Here is a 16,385-nt window from a genome sequence, read left to right on the forward strand (position 1 = left end):
AATTGAAATAAAAATGCTAGAAAAATTATTTTAAATGTTTGGGGGCGGCGTTTGGGGGACGCGGCTGGGGAGCGACGTCCCCCAAACGCGGCACGAACGAAACACGTCCCCCAAACGCTCGATCCGGCGCGGTTTGGGGGACGCGGCTGGAGATGCTCTTACAGTACCCATTTCCATCTGCACCTCTCTTGTTTTATTTTATTTTTTATCTGGCTAAGAATATCCACCTCTGTACATGAGTTAATAGACAAACTTCAGTTGTATTGTGCCAAAATGAGAGAGTTTTCGGACTGCCAATTTAGGCTAGTACTCCCTCCATTTCCTTTTTAATTGACTTTGATCTAGTATAAAATTGTACTGAACCAGAGTCAATTCAAAGGGAACCGAGGGAGTAGTATGCAATTCTATGTGACTGAGATTCAGGACAGCTTAACATCTTTTTAGTGAACACAGCGGCTTCACTTGGCAGCGCCAAAGCGTGAGGTGCCATTACTTCAGCATTCACAAGAAATGCTTACATACAGCAACCCATTAGCTCAAAGAAGAGAAAACTTTCCGGCTGAGATGCTCTAGTCTAGCAGTCAGTTGGATCACGACTAACGAACACTCCAGTTGCAAAAGGCAAAAAAAACCCACTCCATTGTCCAAGAAGGAGAGCGGTATCTACATAAGGTGATGCTATCCTACCAGACTTCATGTGCAGCAACGCATAGCAGTCTGGCAGGTCAGCCTGGCAACGTGTTAACCAGCCGGGACAACATCCGGCACAGCCTGAGGATCATCGTGCGCCCCGGCTGAAGGTCCCTGATGGAGGCCGTCAGCTTGTCCACGCTTGGCTGGGACAGCGTTGTCTGAGCTTGGCATACCTTGATCGGCAACTCCGATGGCTCAGCAGGGTAGACCGCGCTGTTCCAAATTATTAGGACATATACAGTTGTAAGCAAATAGCGTAGAGATGTAAAGGTATCTAAGCTCTGGTTGGTTTCGCTGGACTAACCGGCTCAAGTCTGTCATGTCGATGGTGAAAGCAACCCTCTTGGCGCTCTTGTAACTCATGAAGCGAAGGCTAAAGATAAGTTGCCCTGCTTGAAATGGTACAGATTCAGAGTTATTATTACACAATTGCCAGGTCAAGAGAGCACTACAGCAAGCTCACAACTGCTATCATGCCACTATCTTTTTAGTTTTTCCACATCAAATACTTTCATATATAAAATCCAGTGAGAACTATGATAAATCGTAACTGTTGTCTAGATCAAACAAAATCCTCCTCATTTCCAGGTGTACCTTCAGCAGTCAAAGCATGACGACATCTACACCCTAGCCTATGGACTGTCTGCTTACCTCCTTTCCGTAAAGCAAAATAGCAACTAACAGCATAATCTTGACGATTTGTCTGAAAATGGATGTGCATGCAGCCCCATTCTAAAATACAGAAGTAAGGGATAGAGAGGAGACCTGTCTGGGAATCCATGCTGAAATTTGCAGAGGTCAGATTCAATAACTCCCCTTTAGCATCATCAATTTCATCTAGGACATCAACAAGATTTCCCAGAAGCAAACTAGTTTCCTGCACAAATACGTGGGGACAATTAGACTGAATTTGTTATGTCACTTCCAAGACATGGCAGCTGTTTTGGACTTTTGATAAGCGCACACGGTTGTGAACTCACCCACCTATGTTCAGGCCCGGCTTCTACCTTAATTTCAAAAGTTAGGGGACCAAGTCAAAGCTAAAAGCCAAGTGTCATAATACTCAAACTGACACAGCTCAAGGTGAAAACATTATAGGCATAAACACATAACTGCAGACTACTATACCTCTGTAATAACATTCTGAAACTACAAATTCATATAGAAATGTCGTATAAAATGTGTCTGCTGTCTGTGATACAAAATGTAATGCCCTCCAATGTCTGCTTAGGGCACACAAATATATTTCATATGCGACTTCATATGCTAGCCATTGCGGTCTCAGAAAAAATATTAAAACCATTACTTTAACTTTACTCAAAAGGGCTAGTCCAAATTGTCTCACATCTAAGAACTTCAAAAGTAAAAGCAAACTCACCATTGACTTCTTCTGCAAGGATCGCAAGTCACTAAGTCTTTGGTACTCCTCAGCTTTGAAAACAAAATTGAATGCCACCGATGCATTCAAATTTGGGAATGCCTGACCAAGGGGTGTATCATGAGATTCTTACATACAGAAGAAGAAAAGATCAGTTTCCTCATCTCACCTGTTCTATTTTGGATCCCAACAGTGAGTTATTCACAAATATGGTTGACATATCGCTGATGTTTAAGATGATCCTGCCAAAGGTACAGTAACCAAACAAGTAAGACAGACACATGATATAAAGGGAAGATTGTGTTTCGCTGTTGGCTTGTTGCTACCAAATGTTTTGCAAACTAACAGTCACTAGCAGGTGCAAGAGTGGCATGAATTTGTGCCTAGGCTCAGGGTTACACACCAACAAACCTCTGACATGGGGTTCATTCTACTAGTGCAAAGTTTTAGCTGGTTGAAAACAGGCTTTACATTGCACAGAGATATCCTTGCAAAACACGGTAAATACAAGAGCTGCAACTTGCCATTTGCCAAGTCCATGCAGGTTCATCAGTAGCATACAAAAAAACTAAGGTTTGAAGCACATTGAGCCAGTTAAAGTCAGTAATTGGTTTGAAAAAGTAACCTGGCAGTGTCCTGTTCCACAGTGGATTGGGAATCATGGGCAGTGGCGGAGCCACATGCTAGTTGTGTAGTCAATTGACTACACAGTTTTTTTGGTACACAAGTAGAAATCGTGCCAAATATTATAAAATATTCATATATTTGACTACGCAACTTTAAATTGACCACAAAAGGTTAATGTTCTGGCTCCACCACTGAATCATGGTTGCTATACTATGCAAAAGGGCAGGTGATTGTAGGATAGTACCTTTGGAACAGCAAATTGTGATAGTTGAGGATGACGTCACGCTTATTTTCTCTTTTAACAATGTCATTCAGCGTCCAGAGCTGAAAAACAAAAATAAATGTAAGTCACTGAAGGGAGAAAGTATATTACAGTAGATCTAAGGCATGCACTAATACCGATGCTTGCTGGCTGATGATCTGACGCCGGTTTCTCATCTCCAATTGCTCTTCAGCAACCCTCACGACTTCGCCAATATCACCTTTAATGTCGCAAAAATGTTCAAGCGAACTCTTAAGCTTCTCTGCCTTCTTTTGAACCATGCTGAGTACAAGCTTCTTTTCAGCAATCCTAGCATGTACTTCCTGGGGAAACACAGGATATGTTCCTCATAATTGTATGTGTGAGAGAATACATGAAGGTATGCACAAGTACTATACTTAGCGAATGCGAGTATATAAATAGATGATGGTCAAAGCAACTGAATTTACGGAAAAACAAAGGATAAACAAGAATAAGAACAAATGAGAGAAGTGAAAGTAAGAGCCGCAGAAGCAGTAGTAGCACTGTTACAGCAAGAAGTATTGCTACTGATAGTTTGATAGCCAGAAGTAATAGATCAGCTTCATGAAACACAACAGCAACTAAACAAAATATACACACTGTCCAATTTCAGATATTTTCGGGTTGTCCAGATGACTGACTCTTACAACTTTGGCAAATGAAACAAGTATAATCATTTGAAAGGAATGCCTGACGGTGTCATATATTGATATGCAACACACACACACAAAAAAAACAGTGCAGGATCTAATACTATGGATATGGGACCATAGTTATGCGAAGTACAGTGGAACGTGGTGCTGTACCTGTGCATTGATCGAAGTTGCTGCACCAAGAGGGCCTCCCTTATCCTGTGTAGCACCCGCTTTGGAACGATGAAGCTGTGAAATCTTGGATTTCAGATAGCTGCATTCTTGAATTCCAACATGACATAGCTGTGCTTTGTTCTACGCCAAACAGAACAGGGGTAAGCTAACTGCACTGCACCTTAGAAACCATCAAGAGGGCTGAAAGGAAGACGAAGAAATCCCTACTTGCAGTTTATCCAGTTTAACAGAATTTATTTGCAATTTTGTCTTTTCATGTAAAAGCTTGTCATGGAGACATCTTGCTTCAGCTAGTCTGGAATCTTGAATCCTCTGAGTTCAGAAAACAAACACATCAGATAAGTGGAAGTAATTTTCTAACAGTGACAGACAATATGACAACTAAATGATGGATAGCATACCACAGTAGCAGCAAGTCTCTTATATTTTCTAGCCGCATGAATCTTCCCCAGCTTATCTCCCAACATATCAAGCTTCATTAAAAAAGAAACATACATCAGATACAACAAACTCACGCTGCATAGAACATTTCCACGAGACATCCCGGACACTAGATCATAAGGTTGAAATATCGAATTGAACACATTATAAAAAATAAACCTCGCGGAAAAAAGTTCACAAAAGAGGTTTAGAGAACTATAAATTCTGAATAACAATTAACAACTTTACTCTTTTTAGATTGCTCAACACATGCAATTAGCAACTGTACTCAAACTCCAAATAAGCAAGTAGACCATATATCCATATCAGACTGATATCTAGAAGTCTGGCTAAACTGGTTGAGAGAGTAATTCACTCAGGAATTTGCAGCTTCCAGATTTGAGAATAGACATAGATAGTTTGAAAACAATCAAACCGTCTTTGAACGAATGGTGGTCATCTGATTGCAGAAGTAATCATGAATTTCCTTTTCAAGCCACCTCGGCTGTTTATTACAGAAGATAATGCTACCTCAAATACTCTTGAGAATTAAAGGATAATGCATGTCAAACACATGAATCGTGTCACTTAGAAGACCCTAACTATGTGGAGCCAAGGTTAGTCCTAAGGATGACAACATATTTTCCCAAGTAAATCTAAGGAATAACTAAGAACCGTGATTCAGTTTCTGTAGGACCTGTTATTGAAGCATATTAAAATAAAATAAGACTACTGCAGTACTGCAAGAGTCTCTGAAGTATTCAAAGTGAATGAACAGAAGGGAACAATAGCTTAGTCCCATAGCAGGGCAAAATGCATACCTGTTGTGGGTTAAGCTTACTAATAGATGCTGGGCAAATTCGCATTTGCTTCAGGGAACTAGATACGGTGAACACTACCTGCACGAGGAAAACACTAGATTTCATATAGAGACTAGTCACTCTAAAGTTCAAACATTTTGAAGAACAAGAAACATGAATAACTTCAACAGTTTGGACACAGTTAAACTGGCAATTTTTAGTCTTACCTTGTTGCAATCATCACCTAATGATTGTCCACTATCATGAGGCTCACTCTGATTTTCTTCTGCCATACGAGAAGACAACGATACACAAGGAAGCTGTTTCTGTGATGTTATTGGGCTTCTTGGTCCCTTTGCTCTTTTTTCTGGCAACGCATGTTCAGCACAGACATTTTCTTCGCTGCTCCTTTTTCTTCCACTACCATCTGAATCCATATGAGAATTGTGTTCACGATTGGGTAGCGCAAGGACATTGCACGAAGTATCTTTAGGAGACTCGGGTTCCTGGACCTCCTGCAGTAAATTGTTCAATGTGGGTGACAACTTAGTGTAATCATAACGTTCAGCGTTTTCGGCACACAAACTCATGTCTGTTAACCCATCCCGGCCAGCACTCGATTTTACAGACTCGGATCCCTTCAGTTCCTTCAGTGGTGTTGTAGATTCTAAATCGGGTAACCTTAGACTTCCAGCTGAGTGTGCTGAACAGTCATCTGGAGGAATAAGATTGTTATAATGCATAGAGAATGTGTGGGAATCTAAGGTTTGATCATGGTAATTATCCTCTGACATTCCAGAATCTGATGGTCTCCCCGGTTGAATAAAGCTAGTTGACACAACCCCAAAGAAGTTGCCATCTGTCAAGACAACGATCATGTAAGTAAGAAGATATAGCACTTCTACAAAGAATAATTGATTTGTCATTGCTGTAAAATACCACAAATCGTAGCGACATTTCAAGGGGGGAAGATATAGTGAAGCTGCTAGCATGTATGCATTCACAGTGTGTGGTTTGAAGATCTTACTGAGCAGACGCTAACAATATCTGGCACTTACTATATTAAGCAATTCAAATATCCAAGACAAATATGTATTCAGCAGTCTATTAGTCAATAGTCACTTTCTGCACACTCTGTTGGATACGCAAAATGATTTCGGAACCCAAATTGCTCAAATTCTAACAATAAAGCATAAAGGCAACCTTAAGTAGTCCCGATGACACACTTGGCATAAGACTCAACGAAAAGCTATGACATCATAATAAATGGATAGTCTCCATCTTGGACCAAATCCTAAACTAAAACAATGTCATTATCAACAACAAGAAAAGTACCCTTGCACCCCCCACCCACTACTCACAGGTATAGCATGTACAAAACAAAAACAATCAGCTTACTAAGCGCGTGAATAGAAGCGCCATGAGGGTGTATCTCGTTTCGCACTGGTCAAGATCTTGAAGCTAACAAGCTCATGTCTTAACCCGATTTCTTGTGTCTGCAGGTTCGGGGAGGTGGCAACGATCGTTCCCGCACCATTGGCCATCCAGACCCCAGGAGAGGCCGTCGAGATCTCTCACTCTAAGGTGCACCTCACCCCCAATTCTTACTAAGCTAAAAATGCCCCAGCTAAATCTTGGTTCCACCAATTAAGTAAGCAAAAAAAAAAACCTGAAAGCAACTAAAATTAATGGTTATGTCTGGACAGGGAGATGAATTTGTGGATCCTAAATAATTTGAACTAAATCCCCAAACCTCGGGGAAAAAATGTAACTCGTTCCAACAGTCCCAGAAACATAAACAAATGACATTGGGCAACCCTCCTTCCCTGTTCAAGACTTAAGGTCAGCCTTAACATAAACCATTGAATTGAGCACTTAAAACAGTTAAACTGAGGTGAGGAACCACTCATAAACAAACATAAGCTAAAAAATGGCTTGACAAATGCAGCGATCTGATCCTCAAATTAATGCTCAAATTAACTGTATAGAATGCAGCACTTCTGAGAGGCTCGAAACGTGGGCCGGCAATAAAATCAACCGAGTTAATTCGCACCCAAAAATAATAATCATAGTAGACAAGCAAACGAAGGAGGAGGTTTACCTCCGTCGAAGGAGGAGAGGGACCCGGCGGCGCTGGCGGGGGAGTCGGAATCGAGATCGACATCCCCCAGGAACCCGAAGGGCGCGCGCACGAACTCCTCCTCTCCCTCCGTCTCGTCGCCCTCCGCCGCGAGGGGCCTCCCCGGGGATGGGGAGGGGGAGGCGGGGCGCTCCTCCGGGGGCGTCTCGAAGTCCTCGTCGCGCTGGAACACGTGCACGGCGGTGGTGTCCGCGAAGCTCACGCGGCGGGAGCGCTTCCGCGCTATCGTCTCGTCCTCCGTCGCCGGCGACTGGAAGAGGCGGCCGCCGCCGCTGGCGTCCATGGGAGCGCGTGGGGAGCTTGGGTGGCCGCGGGCGCGGGGTGGCGAGGTGAGGCTAGGGTTTTGGGGATTCGAAATGGTGTGGGGAAAGGAAGACGACGGGAGACGGCGCGGATTCTCTAACCTGCAACCAGCAAGTCAGAGGCTGCCTTGGGCACACCCGATGCCGTCCGTTTAATATCGCGTGGCTGCTGCTTTCTACTGCTCTCTCAATACACACTAGCCAAGCGACGCACGTCATCCTGCCAATCATGCACCGACGCACTACACAAGTAAGTTAGACTTCATTCGTTTTGCTTGTTTTCATCTAGACTTGTACAAGTAATTTGGACATGTTGAAGATTCGATGGCACAACCAAATAAGTACTCTGTGCCTTCTAAAATGTAAGGAGTCTAAAAGCTAGTTAATTACTAACTTTAATTAAATATTTAGGAAAACAATATCTACATATATAATATTAAATGAATATATTAAAAAAATACTTAGATGCCTTACATTTTAGAACCGACAGAGTTTAGTCGGAAATTTAGAAATTTGGATAATGCTTGGTGGTGGAGAGAATCAAGTACCAATAGAAAATATTAATAATGCATTCACTGGCTTCACAAATTTGCTAACGGTACTTTCAACGAGTATATCAACTTCTCTAAGGCCATCTCCAACAGGATGACGCAAACGGCGTGGAGTGACCGTTTGCGACCACACGGTCAGAAAATGCGCCTCTATCCAGCGGCCCGCCGCATAGTGACCGGGCCGTTCGTGGAGACACAATCGCAACGCATATTTGCAACTCGGATGCGTCTCTGTGGACGCTGCGCCGTCACGTCGTGTGACCGCTCCCTTTTCCCACGGGCCCGCAGAGGAGCGCCGAGATGCAGCGCAGGCGGCGGTACTCTGCGACGATCTCGCCTTCGCCACGGACTTCAATCAATGGCACACCTGGCACCAGACCGAGGATATTCTGAGGAGGAAGGTGGGCTTCCTTGGTGACAGGGACTTTCCGTTTGAGCGGCCACCACCGAATCGTTATCGAACATTGCAGCCGCCAGCTCCTCCTACGCATCCACATGATGACGACGACGCGCTGGCGCCTCCATAGGGTAGCAGGCGGTACATGGGCCTTTTAGTATTTATATTTTTTTATTTCCTTTATTCACCATGTAAATTATGTTTATATTGAAACAATGCAAAACTACAACAAAAAAATGTGTCGTGCCGCTGGGGGCACCCCCGGCGCAAACAGACACGCGATCGATTTCGATCATTTCGACCGACATAAAGGAATTGAGCGTCTGATATGCATTGACCTGTTGGAGATGCCCAAAAAATACTCTTCATGAGACATTTTCTTTGTCTTTTTTGCACAAGATAAAAGTTGATTGTCAGCAAAACTTGAGTGTCCACAGAATTTCAATATGTATGCGTAGAATTTTTTATCAGAATATTTTTAATTGTTTTTTTTCGATGGCGGGAGCATATGTATGGATTCAAAAGTGCATTTCTGATTTAGTTTCAGATATTGTATCTATTCTCGTGTCCCTTCTGAGCTGGCCAAGTTTTACTCCTGAATGAGTTTATGTGAGCTGGCCTGACTAGTGTGCGTTGAGAGAGCAGAAAAAAGTAGCAACCATGTGATATTGAACCGACGGCATCGGGCGTGCCCAAGGTAACTTGCTAGTTGCAGGTTAGAGAATCCGTGCCGATGTTCAGGGTATGCTGAACTTGTTTGGCGATGTTACCTACCTCTACCCTTTGCATCATAGTGACAAGGATATGATTTCTTCCTTTCTAGTTGTATCACCTTTTCGTAGACAGGGACAGGACACAGCAAATGCTTGTGGTCCCATTCCGTATTTAGGTTTGGTTGGCATGTTGTGTGGATGCCATAAGAACTAGATATCAGTGTACAAGCTGCTCAGGTATTTACATGATCTTGCTGTGTATTTATATCAAATAACCTGAATGGTGACAAAGATAAATAGCGTACGTGTTTGGGAGGCTGTGCAGGCCTTGAACCAACGGCGGAGCCAGGAAATAAGCATAAGGGGGCGGACATTGAGCACAACTTAAAATCCCCAAAAAATTACTGAATATATAGGGTTTTGTTTTGTCACCGTAGCAAAAATACGTACCGCCATACCCTTATTAGATACCGAGAAAACAAAGTGTTCAGACATCTACAATAGGTAGTCTGGAGGCAAAATATATGATTTTCATAACTATGAAATGACAATTCTCAGTCAAATTGGCTGCGTTCTATTGTAGTATTATTGAATTCATGAATGTTTCAAACCTTGAGAATTCATTGCAGTATTTTTCAGGCTGTATGTTAACAAGCTATCTCTTAGAAACCTAGAGATTAGTGCTTACCCTTTTCCATATGCTGGCTTCCTCCTTAATGCAGTTGATTAGGCAATCTATTTTTCTTGACATAAATTTTGGGACTTGGTTGCTTTGGTGCTTCTAATATTGAAGAATAGAGAGAGGGGAGAGAAACTATGGACAGTCCATCGGACAAAGGGACATGTGGAGTGTTTTGGTGGTTCGGCGGAGGCGGGTTCATCTTCGGCCAAGCGGGGCACAGCTTTGGGATCGACGTGGTAGTTGGAGCAGTGGCTTCGGTTTTTTGCCTCCGTATGTTACGTTGAGGTGTAGTGTTGACCTGGTGGGTCGCCGACTCGTGTAGAACGCAACCTCAGGACTGGTGTGTGGTATTGTGTTGCAACGGGTTTTAGCCAGTTTTATTTAGAAAACGGGCTAGCTCTTTTCTCCTACATCCATGAATGGTAAAGCTTTTGCCTCAGTTTCGAAAAAACAAAAGGAAAAGGTATGTCTTCGTTTTATGCGTGAGCTTCGGCATCCGGGATGAAAACATCCTCTAGAACATTCCTGGACAGCGGGAGGAATGCTTGATGATCGTCGGGAGGGGAAGTGTGGGGGTTGTGCCGATCCTTGTTGGGCGGGTGTGAGGTTTGGGACTCTTCGTTGGGCGAATGCCTTGTCGTGGCAGCTGGCCGGGACCGACGACGTTGACGCCCGTGGACGCCGCATCCTTCTTTTGTCGACGCCGAAGTGGGTGTCTCTTGCTCCTCCACGAGCTCTCCGGGGGAAACCCTAGATCCCTCGCGGGATCGGGCGTGGGCGACGCTCTTGTGTCTTTTTGCCCCCTGGGGCCTCGCTTTGGACGTCCATCGGACACAGGGACATGTGGAGTATTTTGGTGGTTCGGTGGAGACGGGTTCATCTTCGGCCAAGCGGGGCATAGCCTTGGGACCGGCGTGGTAGTTGGAGCAGTCGGTATTTTGCCTCCGTCTATTGCGTTTAGGTGTATTGTTGATCTGGTGGGTTGTATGAAGCACAGCCTCGAGGCTGGTGTGTGGTATTATGTTGCAACGGGTTTTTAGCCAGTTTTCTGGCTAGCTCTTTTCTCCAACATCCATGAATGGTAAAGCTTTTGTGCCTCCATTTAGAAAAAACAAAAAGAAAAGGCATTTCTTCGTTTTAAGCGTGAGCTCCGGCATCCGGGAAGAAAACATCCTCTAGAACATTCGAGGTTGGTCTAGACCGCTGGGCCGCCGCTCCATTTCCACCAAAATCAAACCCTCGCTTCGCCTCGCCGCCATGGCCGACGGCGCCGCCCCCCTCTCCGCTGCCGTCCGCCGGGACCGCCTCAGCGCCCTCAGCGACGACCTCCTCCACCAAATCATCACCCAGTACCTCCCCGTCACCGAAGCCGCCAAAACCGCCGCCCTCGCTAGGCGCTGGCGCCACCTCTGGAGCTCCACCCCGCTCGTCCTCCGCGACGCCGCCGTCCCCGAGCCCGCGCGCGACGCCCTGGTCCCGCGAGTCCTCGCCAAGCACGAAGGCCACTTCCGCACCGTCGCCCTCCACGACCTCAGGCTCGCCTCCCTCGACCGTGAGCTCCCCGGCTGGCCGCGCCTCCTCGCCGCGAAGCACACCCAGGAACTCCACCTCGCCAACCGTTGCCAGGCCAACGACATCCTGCCGCTCGTCCCCGCCGACATCCTCCGCTGCGGCTCGCTCGAGGAGCTCCTGCTCGGCTCCTGGGCGTTCCCCGTCGACCTCTCCCGCGGCGCCGGCGTCTCCCTTCCCAACCTCCGGCAGCTCACCCTGGTAACGGCTGCCATAGAAGACCGAGACCTCCAGCACCTCATCACCGCCTGCACCGCTCTGGAGATCCTGAAGCTCGACGGCACAACAGCCAAGCGCATCCACCTCTGCAGCCCAAGCCTCCGATGCGCGACCGTCAGGCTGTCCAGGGACGAAAACTTGGCGGTGCTGGACGCGCCGCTGCTGGAGCGGCTCGTCTTGTTTCTGCCTGCTACTCCCGCGATGGTCAAGATCGATCATGCAGCCAACCTGCGGGTGCTCGGCCACCTGGATACAAGACGACTTCACAGGCTGCAGATCCGCGACACCGTCATCGAGGTACGTACGTCAATACTGCTATGTCTCCATCTCTCTCAGCTTATGCCATCCACCTCGATCCATTCAACATCTTCTCCTCTGTGATCATAAAGTAGTAGTCAATTGATTTCGATACTAGTGCTTCTTGGTGCACCTCAATGCAATGCAGTGCAGTCTCTCAAAATTATTACATGATCCATCCAACATGATATTTCCTGTGATCTTAGAAAACTTGATGAGTAATCATTTGTGGACCTTCACTTATTTTTTGAGTGCAACCACAGCAGAAGAATTCGGAATTACCTGCAAATTGACTGAAACCCACCCGCATCATGATTTGCAGCTGGTAGTGGAACAGGCGAAAACAAGTTTAAGATCTCCATTTGCTGGAATGTTTGGCTGATTCGCAGTGGGAATATTTTCAGAGAGGAGAGGCATTCTTTCACTAAGTGAAAATGCAAATTTACACATGACATCTCTTTGCTGCAACATAGGGTTCAACCCAAGCACAAGGATATCCTGATATCTTGGATCAGGACTCTTCCTTCTTGTATATTTTCTAGCCTAGTCTTTTTTCCTTTATGTTCTGTACATAGGACTTGCTTTTTGGGTTGAGTAATAAAATATCTGTGGGGATGTTGCCTCACAGTACACGGTCAAAAATGAAATAAAATGGCATGGACCTGTCTCTCAAAGCTAGCTATAGATTACTCGGTACATTGATCCATCCATCATGATATTCCCTATGATAGTAGAAAACTTGATGATTAATGATGTCTGCCTGTCTCGGTGGACCGCATTGCAGCTTAACACAATGGCGAGTACAAGCACTGCGATTCCAAGCGTCAGGATATTGGCGGTGACTGTGAATTTCATTATCCTCAGGGAGGTCAAGATGCTGGCCAGCTTCCTCAGATGCTTTCCCAACATTGACACTCTGCACATCGAGGTAGCTGCCGGTTACTTCAGCCAGACAGTCGTTTTTGAATGATATCTAGCAGCTAGCCAGCACCATATATATATGTAACTGATCTTTTCACGCATTGGTTCGCATTTTGCAGTCTGCCCTGCATGATCCATCTGTAACTGCCAATGAACACAGTGCGGAGCTTCATGCCAGCTTCTGGCAGGAGGCAAGTCCGGTTGAGTGCTTGAGATCACGTGTCAAGAAGATGGTCATCCACGAATTCCGAGGGGATCAAAACGAATTTGAATTCCTCAAGTTCGTCGCCATGAATTCCCAGGAGCTGCAGTCTTTGCACGTTGTGTTGCAAGAAGAAAACACTTCTTCGACTGACAAGGCGAACGACACAAGAGAGAAATTGCAGAGCCTACGGTTTCAAACAGGGGTTTCTGCAGTGCTGCTGGTGTTGCCTAAAGAGGACTCTATTTCGAGCATGCAGAAAGCAGCCGATCTTACATTCCATGACCCTTTTCGCTGCTGAATGCATAGTTAATGCACCATATGTTTTTCAAGATTGCTCCGCTCCTTTTGGGAAATCGCTGACTGTAGATCATGCTGTTTCGCGTGTAGGCATGCTTGTCCTGATATATGGCTGATTTCAACTACCATGAATACGTAAGTGTTGAAGCTAGAACAAGTATCCAAAAACAAGTTTTATTTTTCATGTGTTGTCCAATATCCATGTGTTGGTATTATAACACCCATGTTTTTCTGAATATAGTACGCTAGTTCTGTAGCGTGTCTTAGGTGTCATCTGCTTTGTTTGTCAAATTTTGGTCATTGTCAACAGATGTTCAGGGTATGATGAGAATTTTTTTGACATGTTACCTACCTCTTCTCTGTGCATTGTAGTGACTGGGATAAGGATTTGTTCTTGTTTAATGCATCAGCTTTTGTAGATAGGATCAGGATGGCAAATGCTTGTGATCCCATGCCGTATGATAGCTCGGCTAGTTAACTTCTTATTGTCCATCAGAAGCTGATCTTCTGCTGGGTATTGTGTTTCTTTAGGGCGACTGGCTATTCTGTTGAAAGTGAGCAAACCTAGTGCTCGTGACCCTACTTAGTGTTTGTGCATCTGGGAATCGAATTTATCTGTTCTTTCAGGTAATGAAATGTTGTAGGCTCACTAATGTTTGCAAGGAATTCCTTTCTACAAAGTGGCACCTGACTTGGCCAAGTTTTTTTTTTTTTGATAATGGACGCTTTATTACTTATAGAGAAGCAATTACATCCAAACTCTGCATAGCTAAGATGCACACAACCGTTTAAAAGGTCTCAAAAGTCTGGAGTGCTAAAAAAGGCGAATTACATATCAGACATGAGCAAAAGTAAAACGCCTAAGGTGAAGGCGGAGGTCCAATCCGTAGATTATGCTGTCACCCATGTAGGGAAAAAGTATCCCTCGCCATGTCCTCCAACCGTGTACAGACTTCAGTAAACAGGTCGCGGTTCTCCACCTTCTGCAATGCAGACCACGAACGGAGAATAGCGGTACATCTGTAGATAACCTGCAAGAGAGAATAATTCTTGTCATTAAAAACTTTGTCATTTCTACACAGCCATAGCGACCATATAATGACAAGCGCTCCCACCCTAATAAACGTTCTAAATCTGTGATCGATACCATGAAGCCAGTTACCAACGATATTGGCTACACTAGTCCGAGGATACAAATCAGAAGCTACTTGGGTGCATGACCATATAGACCTAGCAAAGCGACATTGAAAGAACAAGTGTTTAATTGTCTCGTTGTGTTGACAAAAAAACATACTGCGTACTCCTATGCCAATTGCGTTTCGCAATATTATCTTTGGTTAGGATTACTCCACGACGCAAATACCAACCAATTTTTTTAATTTTGAGCAGTATTTTCATCTTCCAAACTTTCTTGTTTTTATCAACTGATATTTCCGGTTGGATAATGGAAATTGTACAAAGAACTTACAGAGAATTTTCCATTGGAATGTAAGTTCCAACGAAATTCATCACGCCCCTTCAGACAAGTGAATGGATTCCAAACGTAACAGTAAGGCATTCCATGCGAGAAGTTCCGAACCGATTAAATCTCGTCTAAACATCACTGTTGGGGGTGAGGTTGCCATTACTAATGCAATGGTATCACTTTTGCGACGAACAATGCTATATAACGTTGGATATTGTTCAGAGAGAGGCCTATTACCAAGCCATGTATCCTCTCAGAACCGTATTTGCGATCCATAATTAATATTGAAAGTAACATATGTGAAGAAAAAATTCTTCGTTGCTATTAGGCCAGCCCAAAAATGCGAGTCTCCTGATTTCCAAAGGACATGTGATAACGCTTTTGTGCCTATGTACTTTCTTCTAACCATGGTCTGCCATACGCCATCTTTGGTTAGTAGCTTATAAAGCCACTTACCTAATAAGGCTGAGTTCTTGACTTCAAGATTGTGAACTCCTAGCCCACCCATATCTTTAGGACGACATACAACATACCACTTGACCAGTCGATATTTTTTTTTTCACTATCCCCTTGCCAAAAGAATCTCGATCTATAATAATCGAGCTTGTGTAATACACATTTTGGTAGGATGAAGAAGGATATCATATACATCACCATATTGGTTAGAACTGCATTAATGAGGATCAATCTTCCTTCAAGGGATAGCATTTTACCTTTCCAACTACTAAGTCTCTCCTGAAGTCTTTTCTCGACTAGTTTTCACTCAGCCATCGTTAATCTCCAATAATGAATCGGGATACCCAGATAGTTGATAGGAAACTGGCCTTGCACACAACCAAATAGTTCCGAATATTCGGTGACTGAATCCTGAGCATCGCCAAAACAAAACAATTCAATTTTAGGGAAGTTTATTTTGAGTCCCGATAAATGCTCAAAAGCTGCCAAAATTAGCTTTAAATTTCTATCTTTATCGAGATCATGTTCCATAAATAAAATTGTATCATCAGCGTATTGCAGAATTGATAAAGCCCCATCTACTAGATGTGGGATCGCTCCTTCAATTTGACCATCAGATTTAGCTTGTTCGATCAACATAGCGAGCATATCCGCCACAATGTTGAATAAAAGTGGTGATAGGGGATCGTCTTGGCGTAAACCTTTTCGTGTCTGGAAGAAGCGTCCCGTGTCATTATTGACACGAATCGCTACACTTCCTCCATACACAAAATTATTCATCAACGCTTTCCACTCTGGTGAAAAACCTTTCATCCTGAGTGTCTGATTGAGAAAAGACCAATTAACTTTATCATAAGCTTTCTCCAAATTAAGTTTCAAGATTACCCATTCATCTTTTTGGTATGTTGGACTAGTACTGGCAAATGCGAAGGAAGCCCTTCTATCTGTGCCTGTTGAAAGGACACAGATGTCGCCTAGAGGGGGTGTGAATAGGCGATTTAAAACTTTTACGAGATGGGCTTAACAAATGCGGAATTAAACTAGCGTTTACTTTGTCAAGCCCAAAGCCTATATACTATGGTTCACCTTTGTGCACCAACAAATTATCTTAAGCAATGGTTCACCTATGTGCACCAACAACTT

General features: G+C 44.3%; 2 protein-coding genes across 2 annotated transcripts; one reads left to right on the top strand and one right to left on the bottom strand.

The window, feature by feature from the left end:
* Window positions 1-404: 404 nt before the first annotated feature.
* On the bottom strand, window positions 405-7,487 carry LOC124692594. The gene is made up of 13 exons (XM_047225996.1): window positions 7,130-7,487; window positions 5,256-5,887; window positions 5,050-5,127; window positions 4,210-4,281; window positions 4,016-4,120; window positions 3,788-3,928; window positions 3,098-3,283; window positions 2,943-3,022; window positions 2,241-2,313; window positions 2,072-2,173; window positions 1,459-1,570; window positions 998-1,082; window positions 405-906 (listed from the first exon to the last, which is right to left on the bottom strand). Exons 1-13 carry the CDS (start codon window positions 7,449-7,451, stop codon window positions 726-728), a joined length of 2,169 nt encoding a protein of 722 aa, XP_047081952.1. The 5' UTR covers window positions 7,452-7,487; the 3' UTR covers window positions 405-725.
* Window positions 7,488-11,070: 3,583 nt separating this feature from the next.
* On the top strand, window positions 11,071-13,322 carry LOC124657415 (putative F-box/LRR-repeat protein At3g28410). The gene is made up of 3 exons (XM_047195972.1): window positions 11,071-11,898; window positions 12,683-12,826; window positions 12,939-13,322. The coding sequence occupies exons 1-3, from the start codon at window positions 11,071-11,073 to the stop codon at window positions 13,320-13,322; spliced, it is 1,356 nt and encodes a 451-aa protein (XP_047051928.1).
* Window positions 13,323-16,385: the final 3,063 nt, after the last annotated feature.

Source organism: Lolium rigidum, chromosome 1 (assembly GCF_022539505.1).
Source record: "Lolium rigidum isolate FL_2022 chromosome 1, APGP_CSIRO_Lrig_0.1, whole genome shotgun sequence".
Lineage (NCBI taxonomy): Eukaryota > Viridiplantae > Streptophyta > Magnoliopsida > Poales > Poaceae > Lolium > Lolium rigidum.